General features: G+C 32.7%; 1 protein-coding gene across 1 annotated transcript in view; it reads right to left on the bottom strand.

Moving 5' to 3' along the window:
• Positions 1–11,741, bottom strand: part of LOC133191196 (uncharacterized) — a 46,132-nt gene extending 34,391 nt beyond the window's left edge. Inside the window, exons 1-3 of the mRNA XM_061326927.1 lie at positions 11,722–11,741; positions 2,990–3,111; positions 2,648–2,825 (exon numbers count right to left, since the gene is read on the bottom strand). Coding sequence (XP_061182911.1) covers positions 2,648–2,825; positions 2,990–3,086 — 275 coding nt within the window. The 5' untranslated portion in view covers positions 3,087–3,111; positions 11,722–11,741. The remainder of the gene's footprint in view (positions 1–2,647; positions 2,826–2,989; positions 3,112–11,721) is intronic.
• Between the last annotated feature and the right edge of the window lie 6,293 nt (positions 11,742–18,034).

Raw genomic sequence — 18,034 nt, forward strand, 5'->3', positions numbered from 1 at the left:
GTCGATGATAAACCGAAGTTAGATTGATTGATTGTATATTGTTTTACGTCCCATTCGAGAATTTTTCACTCATATAGAGACGTCACCATATACCGGTGAAGGGCTTCAAATTTTGACCTTTACTCGGCACTCAGGGCCATTGAGCAGTGAGGAATCTTTATCGTGCCAACGCCTGCCGTGACACGGGGCCTCGGTTTTTAAGGTCTCATCCGAAGGACCCGCAACTTTCACTTCAAAGTGCCGAGCGCATGGCGAAGGAACAGTTGCTACCTATTTTTTATCGACTTAGGTCTGTCGCGGCCGAGATTCGAACTCACGACCTCCCGATCACGGTGCGAGCGCTCTACCGACTGAGCTACCGTGAACGGTACCTAAGTTAGATATTTCATTTCACTCTGCATCTGTTATCTAACAAAATGAAATCAAAAGCACAAGCTGCCCCCCTTTGTTGACATTTTAAGGTCATTAGGTGTTTTATGCTGAATCTGACATTCCATTGTTTCTCGTTTCGCGTTTCTTGTTTCTCGTTTTACACATACCCCAATACGCCCCTACTACGAAGTGATTTTTAAGTAAAAGAATTCTTAACATTATGAAATGAATAAAGTTGCATTTTCATAAGCAACAAAATAAATAAATAAATAGACCTTCTATCTCCCACTAAATAGATACAGCAGCTGACATAGATTTATCGTCATTAATCTATTTTGAAATTATTTGCCCCTGTTTATCGTATACATATCGTCATTATAAACATACATATATTTATATAACCATACTGAATACAGATAATAATTCTGAAAAAACAAATTCCTTGGGCCGAGGTGTCTTCAGTATGGGCCGAGGTGTCAATAATTTTGGGCCGACCTGTCAGGGTGGAGGTGTCAAACGTGATGGGCCGAGGTGTCGTTGGGCCGAGGTGTCTGTCTACCGATGAACGTTTATTTTTTAGATAACGATCCCGACTTTAATTTTTAAACATCGATCCCGCTTTAAAAAGTACGCATGCAAACATCCATAGTATTCCGAATAACTTCTCGGAAGTCCACGGATGGCTCGTAGATCGCACATAGAGAACATAAACACCTTTTTGTCATTGTTTTATTTAATAATTTACAACTTAATACTTTTTTTTTCATATTGGGAATTTTTAGGTATGATTTTGGGAAAAACATGCACTTTTCAGCATTGGGAATGGGGCCCAATTTCGGCCCCGGAGAGACCCTAAAAAAACCCCTGCCACCTGAGGATGCTTCCATATAAATATGACCAATCATACAGTGATTTTTTTGGGTGAAAATGCCACCAATATTCGGCTGTTTCCCCTCACAAAAATTAGCTATTTTTTCCCAATTATTAGTATATTTTTCCCAATTTCAAACATACGAAAATTACATTTTAATTTTGAACAAATGTCACTAAATTTGCTGACAGAGGAAATACGTCTTTATTCTTCAAATCCATGCATATGCAGCCGACTTTTTTAATGAATGTGTAAAACAATGCAGATATCCATATAAGGAGATAAGTAGCTTATAATATAATCAATGAATTGGTAAATAGTTCCCAGATACAAGTCATGTTGCATGTTGACATAATGATTTTGGTTTGACCGCCATTATTGCATAGAGGGTCAGGCTAATAACAGGAAATGTACAACACATAGGGTTTCACTAAAATCAGGAAAAAAACAAACAGTAAAGACTGTAAACTTGATTATCAATATAAGACAATTTACTAGATTATGAGTCTAAATGCTGGGTTTTTTTGGGGGGTTTTTTTTTTATGAAATTAGACAAAGCAATTCCAAGAAAATAGAAGCTACAAGATGTGACTGATATAAGCCATGTTCACATTCAATAAAATATTGATGTTAATTTTTTTTAAATGATTATTTTATGAATTTAAATCAAATTCAAAGTTAAAATCAAACAAAATCTGTTGTTGTTACTTAGTTTGATTATTTTATGTATTTTTTAGCATTCTAATTTACTATAAATGATTTTTCCCATTTTGAGGAAAATGTGGCTAATTTTTCCCAATTCAAAAGGAGGGGGTGGTGGTTTAAAAAACAAAAAAAATCACTGTCATGGCTTTGCTGTTCTTGAGAAGATTTTTCCTATATATTCCTATGTAAAACTTAGATTGTCCATTGTGGCCCCATCCTACCCCTGGGGGTCATGATTTGAACAAACTTGAATCTACACTAACTGACAATAATTCCACATGAATTTCATCTTACCTGGCCCATTGGTTCTAGAGAAGATTTTTCAATGATGCCATTAATTTTTTGCTATTTCATAACTATCTCCCCTTGGAGGAGGGTGTGGCCCTTCATTTGAACAAACTTGAATCCCCTTCACCTAAGGATACTTTGTGCCAAGTTTGATTAAAATTGGCCCAGTAGTTCTGGAGAAGAAGATGAAAATGTGAAAAGTTCATGACAACAACAACAACGATGACAGACAAATTTTGATCAGAAAAGCTCACTTGAGCCTTCGGCTCAGGTGAGCTAAAAAGTTAATTACAACAGATGGGTTGGGTAACTTTGACCAGAAAGCTCATGTGAGCTCAAAGTTTAAATGAGCATAATAACATAGCAGCATTGTGGTATTATTGTTTTATATTGTAAAGCAACTGAACTGACCGAGGATATACAGTCGAAGCTTCTGGATATCTAGGACCCACTGTTGGTGCAGCCACATTCTGGGGAGGTCTGGACCCTGCATTAACAGACAAGGAACCTGGCATTCGAGTGTATGACTGAGCATGGTAGGCTGGGAGCTTGTTTTCTTCTTGGTAAGGATTTATTCCCACTGGCACTCCTGTTAGTTTAAACACACATTAGAAGTGAATATATTTACCTCTATAAAGATGGAATTGTACCACATTTTAATCTCTTACCAATAGGTTGAAGGGGGGAACAGGTCATAACCTCTTGACGACACCCCCTCCCACTCCATTTCCACTTCTTTAAAATTTCACATACCTGAATTATATGGGACATATGGCAAATTTGGCTGAGTGTAATACTTAGTATATCCATCCCCTATCTGGTAAGGGTACACTGGTATATTATGGTTCATTTCTGCTAATTGATTTTCCACATTGCTGAAACACAGAGAGGGAAACAAATTGAGCTTTAATGAGAATTTACATAGAATTCACACTTGAAACTTCTAAATTATTCCATTATAAAATGTCAATTTAGTGAAATGTACCTTAGTTTTTTTCTTTGTTTTTTATTTTTATTTATTTATTTATTTATTTTAAAAGGTACTTGTAGTCACGCAAAAAACTATAAACTGCAGATTGGGAAATTAACAACATCAATTTTACGATTTATCATTTTTACATGAAATTAAACCCATGCAATCGTGCATTGTAGTGGTTAATTTTTTGTGTGTGAATGGAACATTTGGGTCTTTTTTATCGATAGTCATTTCTTTAGAAATGAGAAAGTAATATTTATCGCAATGTTTCAAGACACCCAACTCTCTGCGACTAGCAACACGAGTTTTGCTAAATAGGGATTTTATGAAGTTAGGAGAGAATGAGACTCTACAATTCTGTAAAACTCCATGAATATGTACATAACTGAAATTATCTTGCTTATTCAAGTTAGGCCAAAAAAAAAAGTTGTTTCCTGCTACCAGCCTGAAAAAAATAGGGTAGGTAGGCATGTAGGTAGGAAAATCATTTTATTTTTTTACCGTAAGTTTTGGAAGATAGGACGATACTTTTTTTCTCAGAACCGCTGGGGTCGTCCTATTTAACGAATCGACCTATCTAAGGCCCAAGTTTACGAAAAATGCCCCAAAATCAGTAAAATTTACGTCAATTTTAAAGCAAATCTGTGCCATTTTCGTATTTTTTAAAATTACTTTACCGAGAAAAAAAATAATAAACAATAAAGAATTAAATATTTATTCCATTGATTTCTTACAAAAAAAGTTCATTAAATATCCGTCGATGTACAAAAAAACTTATTATATCATCAATAATGTCTCAAAGTATATTTACAACATGCTGTGTCCATCTTGTGAAGTTGGAAGTCGCAATCGTTTACTAAAAATAAAACCGCAACCGTATCAGTTTAAAATACGGAGGAGTTTTCACAATCGCAATTGTATTTTTTTTTTACCATTTATTTGTAACGATTAATTTAAATACTACACCTAAATATTTTTCATTGTCTTGTGATATTTATTTAAATGTAAAATGTGTGAAATAAAGTTGCCAGTAAATTCCTAAAATTATTTACCAAATATACCGCTAGTCATAACTATTCTGTTTTATATCCCAAAGGGTACACCGAATTATACAAAGATTGGCTTCTAATAGAATTTTAATTGTCTGACAGATAGAGGGATATACACTGTGTACACGAAGGTGTTAACACCTGTTGGTTTAAACACCTGCGGGGCGTGATTAACGGATCCACGTGCCGTTGCAGGGGTATTAGTGCTATACATCATTGAACAAACAAAACTGTGAAATTCCTGATGACTGTTAAATTGCTAATGTACTCTCAATTAAATTTATTTTTTACAACAATATCTCAAGCAAAATTATAGCATGTTAATATGATTAATTTCATTTGCGCACTGTTACATGTAATAGTCATTTGCGTGTTTTAGCAAATCCCTGGACAAGAAATATAAAAATGGCGGTCATCGCACTTAATGTCGGAATAAAAGAATGTGTCCACGATGTTCTAAAATGGAAATGATTATTGTTTGATTTCGGGTATTTCCCTAGTTATAGCTGTTGTATACTACCGTATTTATGTGTTTAACGACAGAGTCAAACAACGATGGCGTTGAACAGGCAAGTTGGAGAAAATACGTTATATCACAATTCTAGGAAGTTTTAACTATGTTTGTATAAAACACTATTAAAATGCTGTACTCATAAAAATACCAGTTTATTTTCTTCATACGTTAATATCACGGGTTAAGTTAAAAACCTTTACATGTTCTGATACGTAGTAACTATGTAAGAATCTCTAAAAAGTCGATAAACAAAGCCTCGTCCTATCTTCCAAATTGTCCTATCTAAGGATTTTTTAAAAATTACGGCTGAAAATGAGCCTTTCGACCTATATAACCCATCGACATATACCCCAAAACTTACGGTATTTCATTTTATTTTTTCCAACGGTATTTTTTGGATATGAACTAATACAAAACCAAATTAAACATGTCATAGGTCATTATTATCTTTTAAAATAAAATTTCAAGTCTTGATGCACAATCAAGTGGTATTTTATGAAAGTCCATATTTAAAACATGGAATCTCATGAAATACCACTTAAATATATTTTTTTTCAGTTTTGGAGCATGAAATTCCAGATTTTTTTTCCCAAAATCTAAAAAAAAAAAAAAAAAAACCACGTTAAGGTCGGGTGCAAAAAAATAGGGTCGGTCGGGTAGCATGAAACAAGACTATTATTTTTTTGGCCTTACCACAATAAAGGGTTTTTATCATGTATCTAAATTTCTTAAAAATGAAACACTGTTATATTTTTGAAACATATAATTATCGTTTAATTATTAAATAATATTGAAAACAGTCATAATTAGGTGATAAAACGCCCATAATATAGAGTTCTCAAAGTAAAATCTCCACCAAATAGATAGGGGTCACGTGGTACTGAAACGTCATAGGTGTCAATGGTCAATTAGATACGTAAAGCTTATCTTAAGAAAAATATATTAAATAGATTTTGATGTTAAATAAATAGGCTACACAATAAGGTCGGTGGAAATTTTGACATCGACGATATTCTTTTGGTTATGGACGGTCAATCTTGCATGCATGAACGTCTAGCAGAGAGAAATAACCAAAACAATAGACCCATAATAGGAGAGGACACTGAAGACGAAGCCGTTGACAACCTCGGGACTTTGACTAGATAGAACTGATAGCTTGAGTTTTGACTTCGTAAATATTTATATATATGAGAATTTTAAATTTAACTTCTTCAGTATTTTAATAAATAGTTATATAAATAAATCCTGTATATCTTCTATCTGTTCCAGTGAATATCATGTACTAGAAATGACATTTCTTCAACAGTATTCAATGGCACCGTACGCTATTACAAAGTTTACAACATTCCTACGAGCATGTACTAGATTCTGTGCGAATATAAAAATGCGTTTTGGGTATTTTTTATCCGTTTTGAAAAGGTCCTAAAAATATTTTATAGTACAGAGAAAAATAGTGATCGGGCATAAACAATTATTCTGAATGGAGACAAAACCCTCTCGTTTGCAGAAAAAAGGGCCCCCTTTCACCTCTCGACCAAGTCCAGAAAATGTGTAATAAGTCTTCCTAAAACCTTTCTTGTGCACATTTGTGAATACTTAACCCACAAATTATACCGCACTAGCTGTCAATTATCCAATTATCACTTATTTATTTACTAACAGGCTTAATAGACACAACAAATAAGCCGTTTTGTATACACAAGAAGTACTTTGCTTGACCAGGATTGACACCTATGACATCAGAGCAATGGCACATAGCATTGGCCAGGGATTTTTTTAGGGTCTCTCCGGGGCCAAAATTCGGCCCCATTCCAATGCTGAAAAGTGCATGTTTTCCCCAAAATTATACCTAAAAATTCCCAATATGAAAAAAGTAAGATGTAAATTATTAAAATAAAAAACTTCAAAAAATGACAAAAAGGTGTTTATGTTCTCTTTGTGTGATGTACAAGCCATCCGAGGAGTTCCGAGAAGTTATTCAGAATACTACAGATGTTTGCATGCGTACTTTTTAGAGCGGGATTGATGTTTAAAATAAAAGTCTGGATCGTTATTTAATAAATTTATAAACGTGCATCATGTCAGTTTCTCCAGTTTGCCAAGGACAGTAATTTTCAGGCTGGGTTTGGATCGCCCTTATTCTTATAAATTGGTCTGACAATACTGATTAACCACTTATCTGGAACAAACCCACTATCAAAAATATTTTAAAGACCTTCTTACATACAGGTAAATAAGATGACAACGTTGTATAAATATGTTCATTTATAATGTTATCATACCCTGCAGCTTTACCATTTTTAAGGTTCTAAACTTCAACAGCCGCTATCATATCACTTTCAATAAAGCTGGTTTAAGCCAGCTTCATGCGTACCGTAAGTTTTGGGGTATATGTCGATGGAATGTATAGGTCGAAAGGCTCATTTTCAGCCGCATTTTTTGAAAAATCCTTAGATAGGATGAATTCGGAAGATAGGACGAGGCTTTGTTTATCGATTTCTAGAGATTCTTACGTAGATACTACCAGGGATGGGCACGATTACTGAAAAATGTAATCAATTAATAATCGATTACTTAGAGGAATTTTGTGTAATCGATTATTAATCGATTACACTCATTTTTGTCCTGTAATCGATTGTAATCGATTACTTTGGAAGATGTAATCGATTAATAATCGATTACTCCCAAGTTTTTATCCCTTCAAATATCAAAGCAATATTTAAATGGTAATGTTGATGATATATTCCACTGAAGTTTGAATGTGTTCTGCAGTTTCAGTGCAGATTCTTTTAAGGTTTTATTCTGGCTAACATTCTCACTAAATGCCCTAATGAGGGATTCTGTGCCATGAAAAGTGGAGACATGATTCCTACAATAAAATATGTCAAGGAATTAATTATTCCTTTCAACCTTGGATCTGAACCTCCATATTCAGATTTGACTTGTTGCAAAAATTATTTATTATAAAATAATTTTATTGTGAATAACTTCATTAGAAGTATTTGGGCTGCCCGTATGTTGACAGTACACATTAAACATTCTTGTGTCTTCTTCAAAAAAAAATAAGTAAATTAGAACTCTTAGTAATAAACATGTAAATCAAATGCGTCTTTAAGTAATTAAACTAATAGCACAATTTCATTCTGTATTGAAATAAGTGTTTTGAGAGCTATTAATTGTTTCAATAATATTGTTTGTCTTCAATAGAACTACGAATAATAAAAGTTAAATACTAGGTAGTTCACAGTTTACACCTCATTATCTGCAAATCAGGGATGTCTCAGTCAATTAAATAACCAAGATAAGCAAACACAAGTGACACACTCCCTCTCTTACAGACACTTATAACCCCTCACTGATACAAAAGAAACCTTACAATTTTGACTGAAAACATGAGAATGATTTTGCCAATTTTAAAGTCACTAAAACAACAAGTTTGAAGTTGTTTAAACATTTTCAGATATGAATAAGTATTTCCATCTTCTTTTTTTCAAGTACAATGTAGTTTATTTACCAAATTATTTATATTTAATACAGCACTTAAATCTGTTTTTGCTATTTATAATTTTCTATTACAACCACAAAGTTTTCCAGTATTTGAAATATGAAAAAGGACATGCAGCAAGAGGACTATGGGTCAAATGTAAAATGCATACAAAAAATCTATATATTTTATTAATAAATAGTTGAAATACACTTCTGAATTATTTAATACTAGACCAGTAGGTCTATAATGCAAATTTTATTGAGAACATTATTAAACTTATGATAATAAAAGTTAGGTAATCCAAACATTACACTAGGTTGTTTATATTTGATATTTGTGTGTGAATGACAAGAAATAATTCTCCAAAATAACATCCATTTTATATATAAAATAATCGAAAGTAATCGAAAAAGTAATTATAATTACATTGAAAATTTTAGCTGTAATCGATTAAATTACGATTACAAGTAATCGAAAATCTCTTCGATTACAGATTACTGTCGATTACTTGAAAAAAAGTAATCATTACAATCGATTACGATTACTCGATTACGATTACCCCATCCCTGGATACTACGTATCAGAACTTGTAAACCTCTTTAACTTAACCCGTGATATTAACGTATTGAGAAAATAAACTAGTATTTTTATGAGTACAGTATTTTAATAGTGTTCTATACAAATGTAGTTAAAACTTCCTAGAATTGTGATATAACGTATTTTCTCCAACTTGCCTGTTCAATGCCGTTGTAATTTGACTCTGTCGTTAAACACATAAATATGGTGGTATAAAACAGCTATAATTAGGGAAATACCCGAAATGAAACAATAATCATTTCCATTTTAGAACATCGTGGACACATTCTTTTATTCCGACATTATTTACCGGGGTAAAAAATTAACTTCAATGACCGCCATTTTTATATTTTCTTGTGCAGGGATTTGCTAAAACACGCAAATGACTATTACATGTAACAGTGCGCAAATGAAATTAATCATATTAACATGCTATAATTTTGCATGAGATATTGTTGTAAAAAATAAATTTAATTGAGAGTACATTTGCAATTTAACAGTCATCAAGAATTTCACAGTATTGTCGGTTCAATGATGTATAGCACTAATACCCCTGTAACGGCACGTGGATCTGTTAATCATGCCCCGCAGGTGTTTTAACCAACACTGGTGTTAACACCTTTGTGTACACAGTGTATATCCCTTTATCTGTCAAACAATTAAAATTCTATTAGAAGCCAGTCTTTGTATAATTCAGTGTACTCCTTGGGTACGAGGAAGCTTTCAATTCTATCATTTAAAAAAATATTTATTTTGTAAAACAAAAACAAAAAAACTGTGAATAAAAAATAACGTATTGTAAATAAATGAATTTATAACTTCCAAAAACGTATAATAGTATATTCAAGATAAGTTCGTTTTATTATAACTAATTAAGATATAAAACAAAATAGTTATTACTAGCGGTATATTTGGTAAATAAATTTCAGAATTTACTCGCAACAATTTACTTCATGCATTTTACATTTAAATAAATATCACAAGACAATGAACAAATATTTAGGCATACTATTTCAATTAATCGTTACAAATAAATGGTAAAAAAGAATTACAATTGCGATTTTAAACTCTTCTGTATTTTAAATTGTGATACGGCTGCGGTTTTCTTTTTAGTAAACGATTGCGACTTCCAACTTCACAAGATGGACACAGCATGTTGTAAATATACTTTGAGACATTAATTACTAGATGATATACCGGTAATAAGTTTTTTTTGTACATCGACGGATATTTAATGGAACTTATTTTGTAAGAAATCAATGGAATAAATATTTAATTCTTTGTTGTTTATTATTTTTTCCCCGGTAAAATCATCTTTAAAAATACGAAAATGGCACAGATTTGCTTTAAAATTGACGTAAATTTTACTGATTTGGAGGCATTTTTCGTAAACTTGAGCCTTAGATAGGTCGATTCGTTAAATAGGACGACCCCAGCAGTTCTGAGAAAAAAAGTATTTCTGAAGAAATGGATGTGTCATTATGTAAGTTCAAAACCTTCCATTCACACAGCTAATTTTATCATTTCAATGTTCATCACTGTCAGGGTTTTCGAAACGATTAGAAACAGGCGGTACTTTTTCAAAAATAGGAGGTACCTTGTGGAAGCCATTTTAACTGAATATGTTATCAAACTTTTCTCCAACAAATATTTTGGACGGTACATTGATAATTTCAGCAGGGTAAAAGTACCAGCACATTTTGAAAGGCCTGCAGTGTATTTAAACAGGTCCAGTACAATCAGTACATTTACCTACCGTAGCTTTATTTACCTACCTGAGGTAGCTTAAATTAGCTATTTCAAGGCAACTTTTTACAATTTTGCTTTTTATTTTAAAAAGACAAAAAAATTACAAGTAAATGTCTATTAATATTTATTCTAAGTATCATTTAAAAAACAATCTAAAGCAGGGATATTTTAACACTTCTGCATTTGAACACTTTCAAGGAAAAGATGCATTTCCATTGTTTGAGTAACTGTACACCACCTTGTGTGCGATGAGGTGTGGATAAGTATGTGATTACTTCAAATTGTGCTCATGTTAACCAGAACTGGTTTTCTTTGTTATTTCACTCAAGAACTCCGAAGTAACTGTTAGGTCACAAATTAACTGTTGTATATAGCCCAAAAAACTTTTAGAACTTTGATTGCAATTGCGCAGAAAAAGAGTGAATTTTTCATGAATTGTTTTCAGATGAGTTCAAAGTTGAAAATTATCAGTGCATCAAAGTGCAATTTTCTGCACTTTCTGGGAAAAATGCTAATTAATGAAATAAGTTTGATTTAGTAGCTAAATAAAGTTACTTCAGGTAGGTAAATAAAGCTATGTAGGTTATTCAAGCTAAGTAGCTAAATCTAGTGATTGTACCAGACCTGTTAAATGCAACACTTCTAAAATCTAACTGAAATACAGTAAATAGATAACAATTATTCAAATTTGTATCGATTTGGAGATCTTGTGAACGAAAGATGTTTGTAAATTGGATCTTTGTAACTTACTGGGAAGGGGCGGGGGTTGTCAGAAAACGGAATGCGTCCATCTGTGCGTGCTCACAGCGACCAATTTTACAAAGCAACAATTACACTGCTAAAACAATGTTTTTAACTTACCCTTAGAATGTTTTTGACGAAATAATTTGCATCACTTAAGTGTTGTTTAACTTGTTTACAATACTGCAATTGTCCTATTGTCCTTACCTTTCTCAACATATAACCTGCTGTGTGATACCCGCTGCGAGTAATAAATATTGAAGCCTCGATTTAATAGTTTTCCAGTAGGCCTACCTTGGTAAGCAAAACAATAATATATTGAAGAAGTCTGCATGCTTTACAATTGTATAAGTTATATCAGCAGTGATATTACTCAAGTTTACAAATTCTTACTCAGTGCACGGTGTCTTTTGGTTTCTTTCAACCACATGTCAACTGTTGAATATGGCGCTAACATAGTTCACCAAACGGATGCACTTACTAAAAATATAGTACTCTGAAAAGCTTATCAACCCTCAGTTTTTATTCATATCTTCTGAAGCCAAACTTAGTTATTTTATACGTTCTTTATTCTTGACTTTATTTATTTTTGACTCAATAATATTCACATAGTTTTACTACGTTTTAGTATTACTCCGCGGCAGAGTTGTTTATCAACATTCCCGCCATATTTCAGAATAATGTCAAACATATCTGTAAGAACGACACGTATGACAGTGGGTCAACGACGGCATTAAAAGTTCAAGATGACTTTATTTGATAATGGACATTTACAGCGATGTTAAGTGAAAAATCTTTTATAACGACAGCACCTGTTGGAGACTTCATATACAGACTATTGAACAAGAGGCCTAGGGGTTACATTGCTCACTTGATATGGTTGTTTAACTTGTTTACAAACGAATTTGAATCTACACCATGTCTGGTACAATCATTAAATCTAGCTAGGTTGCTTGAATATTTCCTACAGTCTTATTTACCTAACCTACCCGAAGTAGCTTTATTTAGCTACTAAATTATACTTATTTCCTAAATTAGCATTTTTTTTTCAGGATGTGCAGAATACCCAATTTGATGCACTGATAATTTTAAACTTTGAACTGATTTTAAAACAATTCATAAAAAATCACTCTTGAAGATGTCACTTATTTTTAGGCGTCTCTTTCAGCACAATTGCAATTAGCTAGAACATTCTATCGTTAAAATGATATTGTCCTACGTACCCGGTTTATTGGCAATGTTGCAAAATAAACATGGGCGATTACTCGTACTCTGTGCATTTTCTATGAACAATCCAGAGAGTTAAGAATGTCAACATGGCGTTATAAATTTGAAGCAAGGAAAAAACGTTGAGAAAATGAGTGGAATTTTCGTATTTATATGGATTATTTTTTAGGTTTAAAGACATATACCATCTCAAAAAGGTTTGTTATGATTAATTTGGTAGTTATTTTAAGTGCAACTCTTTCTGTATTCTTCAAAATCATTTCGGAGTGGATCTAGTTAGAATAATCTAACTGTGTCTTGGGACAAGCCCTCACCACGGTTAGAATACGTCCCATATACTTGCAATGTAGCAAATCGGAGTGGATCCATTCCAAAATAATTTTGAAGAATACAGAAGGAATCGCACTTAAAATAACTACTAGATTAATCATAACGAACCTATTTGAGATGGCATATGTCTTTTAACCTAAAAAATAATCCATATAAATATGAAAATTCCACTCATTTTCTCAACGTTTTTTGCTCGCTTCAAATTTAACGCCATGTTGACATTCGTAACTCTCTGGATTGTTCATAGAAAATGCACAGAGTACAAGTAATCACCCGTGTTTATTTTGCAACATTACTAATACACGGAACGAATTCTATCGTTAAACCGGGTCTGTAGGACAATATCATTTTAACGATAGAACGTTCTATTTAGAGTGGATCCACTCCGATTTGCTTTATTGCAAGTATATTCTAACTGTGGTGAGGGCTTGTCCTGAGACATAGTTAGATTATTCTAACTAAATTGCAATATCATTTCTAAAATTTTGGGGCTATATACAACAGTTAATTTGTGACCAAACAGTTACTTCTTGAATGAAATAACAAAGAAGACCAGTTCTTGTTAACATGATAATTGATTGGTAATAATTCAGCACAATGTGAGGTAATCGCACTTACCTATGCCTTACTGCACACAAAGTGTCACAGTGTACAGTTACTCAAACAAGGGAGTGCATCTTTTGCCTAAAAGTGTTCAAAAGCAGCAATGTGCACACTATCTTGGCTTTAATTTGGATTGCTTTTTTAAAACTCCTTAGTATAAATATTAGTAGTTATATATATATAATATATTCTTTATCCTTTTTAAATAAAAAGCTAAATTGTGAAAAGTTGCATTGAAATATTAACCAAAATAAAGGTATAGTCTATAAAGCTGTGGTAGGTAATTCATAGCTAAATGTACCGATTATACTGGACCTGTACACTACCTAAGTTAGATAGAATATTCTAATCGTTAAAATGATAAATGTCCTATGGACCTGGTTTAACAATAGAATGCGTTAAGTATTGCCAATATAGCAAAAAAACATGGGTCAGAGATAAATCTTAACTTGGTGAATACACTATGAACAATCCAGAGAGTTCTGAATGTTAACATGGTGTGTGTGTAAATTTGAAACAAGTAAAAAAAGTCGAGAAAAAAATGTTGAATTCTTCCATTATATGGATTCCTTTTTTTTTTGTATAAAAGGTATTCACAATTTCAAAAAGGCTTGTTATGATTAATTTGATGGTTATTTTCAATGCAACTTCATTTATTTGCTCCAAAATTATTTTGGAGTGATTCTGCAATTTTCTGCTACATTGCGGGTATTTGGAAGGCTAACTGTGGTGAGAGCTTGTCCCGAGACACTATAATTACAACTGAAAATTTTTAAGTATAAGTATTTGGTTTTCCTTGGAATTATACCCTTGTATATAAATTCCCAAAACTTTTTAATTTGAAGTTTTCTTCTCGAGAATAGGAAAGCCATGTTAAGTCATATCAAGAACATGCATATACTTGTATATATACTAAAGGAATAGGCAACTCCTTCAGCGCCATGTTTATTTGCTCAAAACATCACATGCAACACTACGAGTTTTTTTCAGTTACCCAGTAAACTGTTTTCTGATAAATGTAAACTGTTCTTTTTGTTTATTGAAATCGATTTTTATTAAATCTTAGAGCATATATTGTAAAATATTTTTTAAAATACAAGGCAAACAACCACCAAATTCATTGAATTCTCAGAAATACTGGAAGGGGCCTCTTTTGATTTTATAGTGAAAATGCATTATTTCTTTTAAAATCTTCTTCTCTGCTTCTGGGTATATTGAGGAAACAAAACAATTGCATGGTTATGATGAGAAAGGGTGCCTCTTCCAAAATTATGACTTTTATGGCCCCAGGGTCAGGTTCTGGTGTAAGGGTGGGGCTATGTTGAATCTATTATGGTGAAAATGCATTATTCTTTGAAAATCTTCTTCTTTACTCCTGAGCATCTAGGGAGCAAAAACAAGAGTACAAAGTTGTACTAAGCAAAGATATTTTTACCAGATTTTTTAAATTCTGGACCACTAGGTCAAGTGTTCTGGTGTTGGACAGACCTCTGTTAATTACCTATGATGATTAATCACTGTTGATAATGTAATGGAAAGGTCAATTGAATAAGAGAATTAAACAAGAATTTTTATTAAAAGAATAATACAAAGAGTACTTTCATAGTCTTTAATGTTCAGATAGAGTTGTAAATAATAGATTAATAAAAAGACAATAATACCTTATCCAGGGTTGTCCCTAAGACCCGGGGGCCGGGGAATTTCCCTGTCTATAATGTTGTAATTCCCAGGGTAATCTGGTATTTTCCCTCACCACCCTGTTAATGGAGGAACCCCAGACCCCTTCTACTTTTTAAATCCCCTGCTATTTTGATTTCCTAGGGACAACCCTGCCTTATCTTTATTCTTTAAAGAACAAGAAAATCCAATGTGAGAGGAAATGAGATTGGTTCTAATAATGCTTAAGCACTATTGTTTTGTGTAGTCAGATTGGTGATCATGACAAATGGGGGCAAGTACAGGCAAAAAAAATAAATTTACATGTGTACTTTAAAATGTGTTACTGAATATTAGACTAATTATTTTGTTGATCCCTGCATGATCATCCAATTCCCTTGCTTTTGGGCTACATAGCTTCATGTACCAGATTATTTTGTTTTGTTTTATATGCTGCTATAGATTCTTAACAATGTTTTATATTCAGGTGACAATTAAGGCCCATTATGCCTCTTGTTTAAAATCTCTTTGCTATCCCAAAATACAATGGCCATCCCCTATTGGTTACATTTGAAATAGGCTGTTGGGAGGACATGCATATAATTGGGCTGCACCATATCCCATCTTTTAGTTCACCTCAACAAAGTCGGTATGAGCTTATGCTATACCCCTGTGATTGGTATCCAGGTTAAGGTTTTAGGAGCAAGTCCATTCCCAAGTAACTATAAGCCCTACCTGGACCAAACTTGCGTGGATGATGCATCTAGGGATGGACACTACCACACTTACTTCTGGCCTGGAGGTTATAAAATTTTTTGAGTACATATTCCGTGCTGAAAATCAAACTCTGTTCTCTGATACCATAAACATACTCAAAATTTATATACAACTTAGAGTGGAATTTTGGAGCATAAGTATGGTTTTGGAGTACGGAGTATGAGTTTGAGCACAGAGTACATACTCAAAAAGTTTTATAACCTCCAGGCCAGATGCTGGATCTGACCTAGATTTTCCAAATGAGTGACCAGGTTAAAGTTTTTGGAGCAGGTCCATTCCTAAGTAACTATAAGCCCTACCTGGACCAAACTTGCATGTATGATGCATCTAGGGATGGTCAGTACCACACTTACTTCAGATACTGGATCTGACCTAGATTTTCCAGATGAGTGACCAAGTGAAAGTTTTTGTAGCAGGTCCATTCCCAAGTAACTATAAGTCCTACCTGGACCAAACTTGTCACAGCCCTTGGTTACAACAGATAAAGCAAAAGTAAGAAGAAGCAGTTTTTTTCTCTTTAAACCATAAGCATATGTTTTTCTATTAATTTTCTTTTAACACAACATTATTAATGCAAATATACAACCACTGTTAAATGGAGAACAATAGACAAACATGTGCTGACTATGTATAAAGTCAGTAAAAAAGTGGGCATCCTCATTATCGTACGGAGATTCAAGAAAGTGTGAAGATCCCCACCTTTGAAAACAGTTTCGTACTTAATAAATGCATAATTTTATTTATAATAATTAAGTAAAGTTGTATATTAGATGTTGACCATTCCTGCAATTAAAAGAAAAATGCTTGTTTTGAAAGTATTTTGCTGCATTTTTACATGTCTTTAAGTGCAGTCATCCTTTGTGTGAAATTCTTTCAAAATGTTACTTCTACTAATACTGCCTTTTTTTTTTTCAATTGCAATTAAACTTGACTCAGAAAGAGACTAAACCAAGGATCGTTATTTTATTTATTGCTGTTGCCATAGTTTCAAGTCGAAGTGCTACATTTCTTTACTTTTGTTAAGTAAAAACCAGTAGAGCTACAGTCTCATCAGAGACTTCTGGTTCTACGTTTGCTCCTGGTACAATGTAATAAGATAAGAATTTAATCCTGGACAGTACAACAAAATGAATAAAGCAGATCTATATATTATTGGCATATAACTTTACAAACCACTGAAATATGCAGGTAATTCAAGCTCTGTCAACATTGGACTAGTACATGTACTACCTGTTCAAAGTATCCAGTCCCTTGAGAAGTAAATGTGTACTTAGCAAACTGTGATGCTGACAACTGAAGACTTGTATTCAATTTTAAACTTTAAAATGGTAACCATGCATGTTAATTTATATAAATTTAAGGACATCCACTCCTCAAAGAGGAACGATTATTCCTTAAATTAATTATTTAATTAATTGAAATTAAACATCCAATTGATAAAGCAATATGGCAATCAATTTTTGAGGTCAGGTTAACTGACACTATGTTATTGGATATATATATATATATATATATATCTATATATATATATATATATATATATATATATATATATATATATATATATATATATATATATATATATATATATATATATATATATTACCTTAAATATAACCACATATATATGTATATTTCTCAGGTACATTTAACCTGTAAAAGTAAAATCATAAGAATAATGTCTATTTCCAAAACAATCTAAACCTTAATCTTTGTAAAGCAAAAAAAATCAAGCAGTTATTGGCAATTACATTCTAAGATGAACTGACTCTGGATAACATATGCAATATCTTACAGAACTTCCTCTGTTTATATATCTCTTGCTCGCATTTCAGGCTGGCTTTATATGGAGTGCCTCTTCTCTCAAGCAAACATCCCACTGAGCATAGACAGGGCTATATCATCAACATGTGGCCGACCTTCCCATTTGGTGCTGAGGGAATGACAGGTTGCAAGTAAAATGGTTAAATGTTTTTGGTAAATTTGTTGAAATTTTTACATAAACTTATTTTTAGGCATAAATTCTATTTGTAAAAAATTTAGTCATTTTATTTTTGGTACTAATTACATTTAATTTTTTTCAGTGTGTAGAGATTAGGACAAGGCTTATTGA

This window comes from Saccostrea echinata, unplaced genomic scaffold (assembly GCF_033153115.1).
Source record: "Saccostrea echinata isolate AGI-Se365-2 ecotype Australia unplaced genomic scaffold, CSIRO_AGI_Sech_v1 ptg000023l, whole genome shotgun sequence".
In the NCBI taxonomy this organism is placed as follows: domain Eukaryota; kingdom Metazoa; phylum Mollusca; class Bivalvia; order Ostreida; family Ostreidae; genus Saccostrea; species Saccostrea echinata.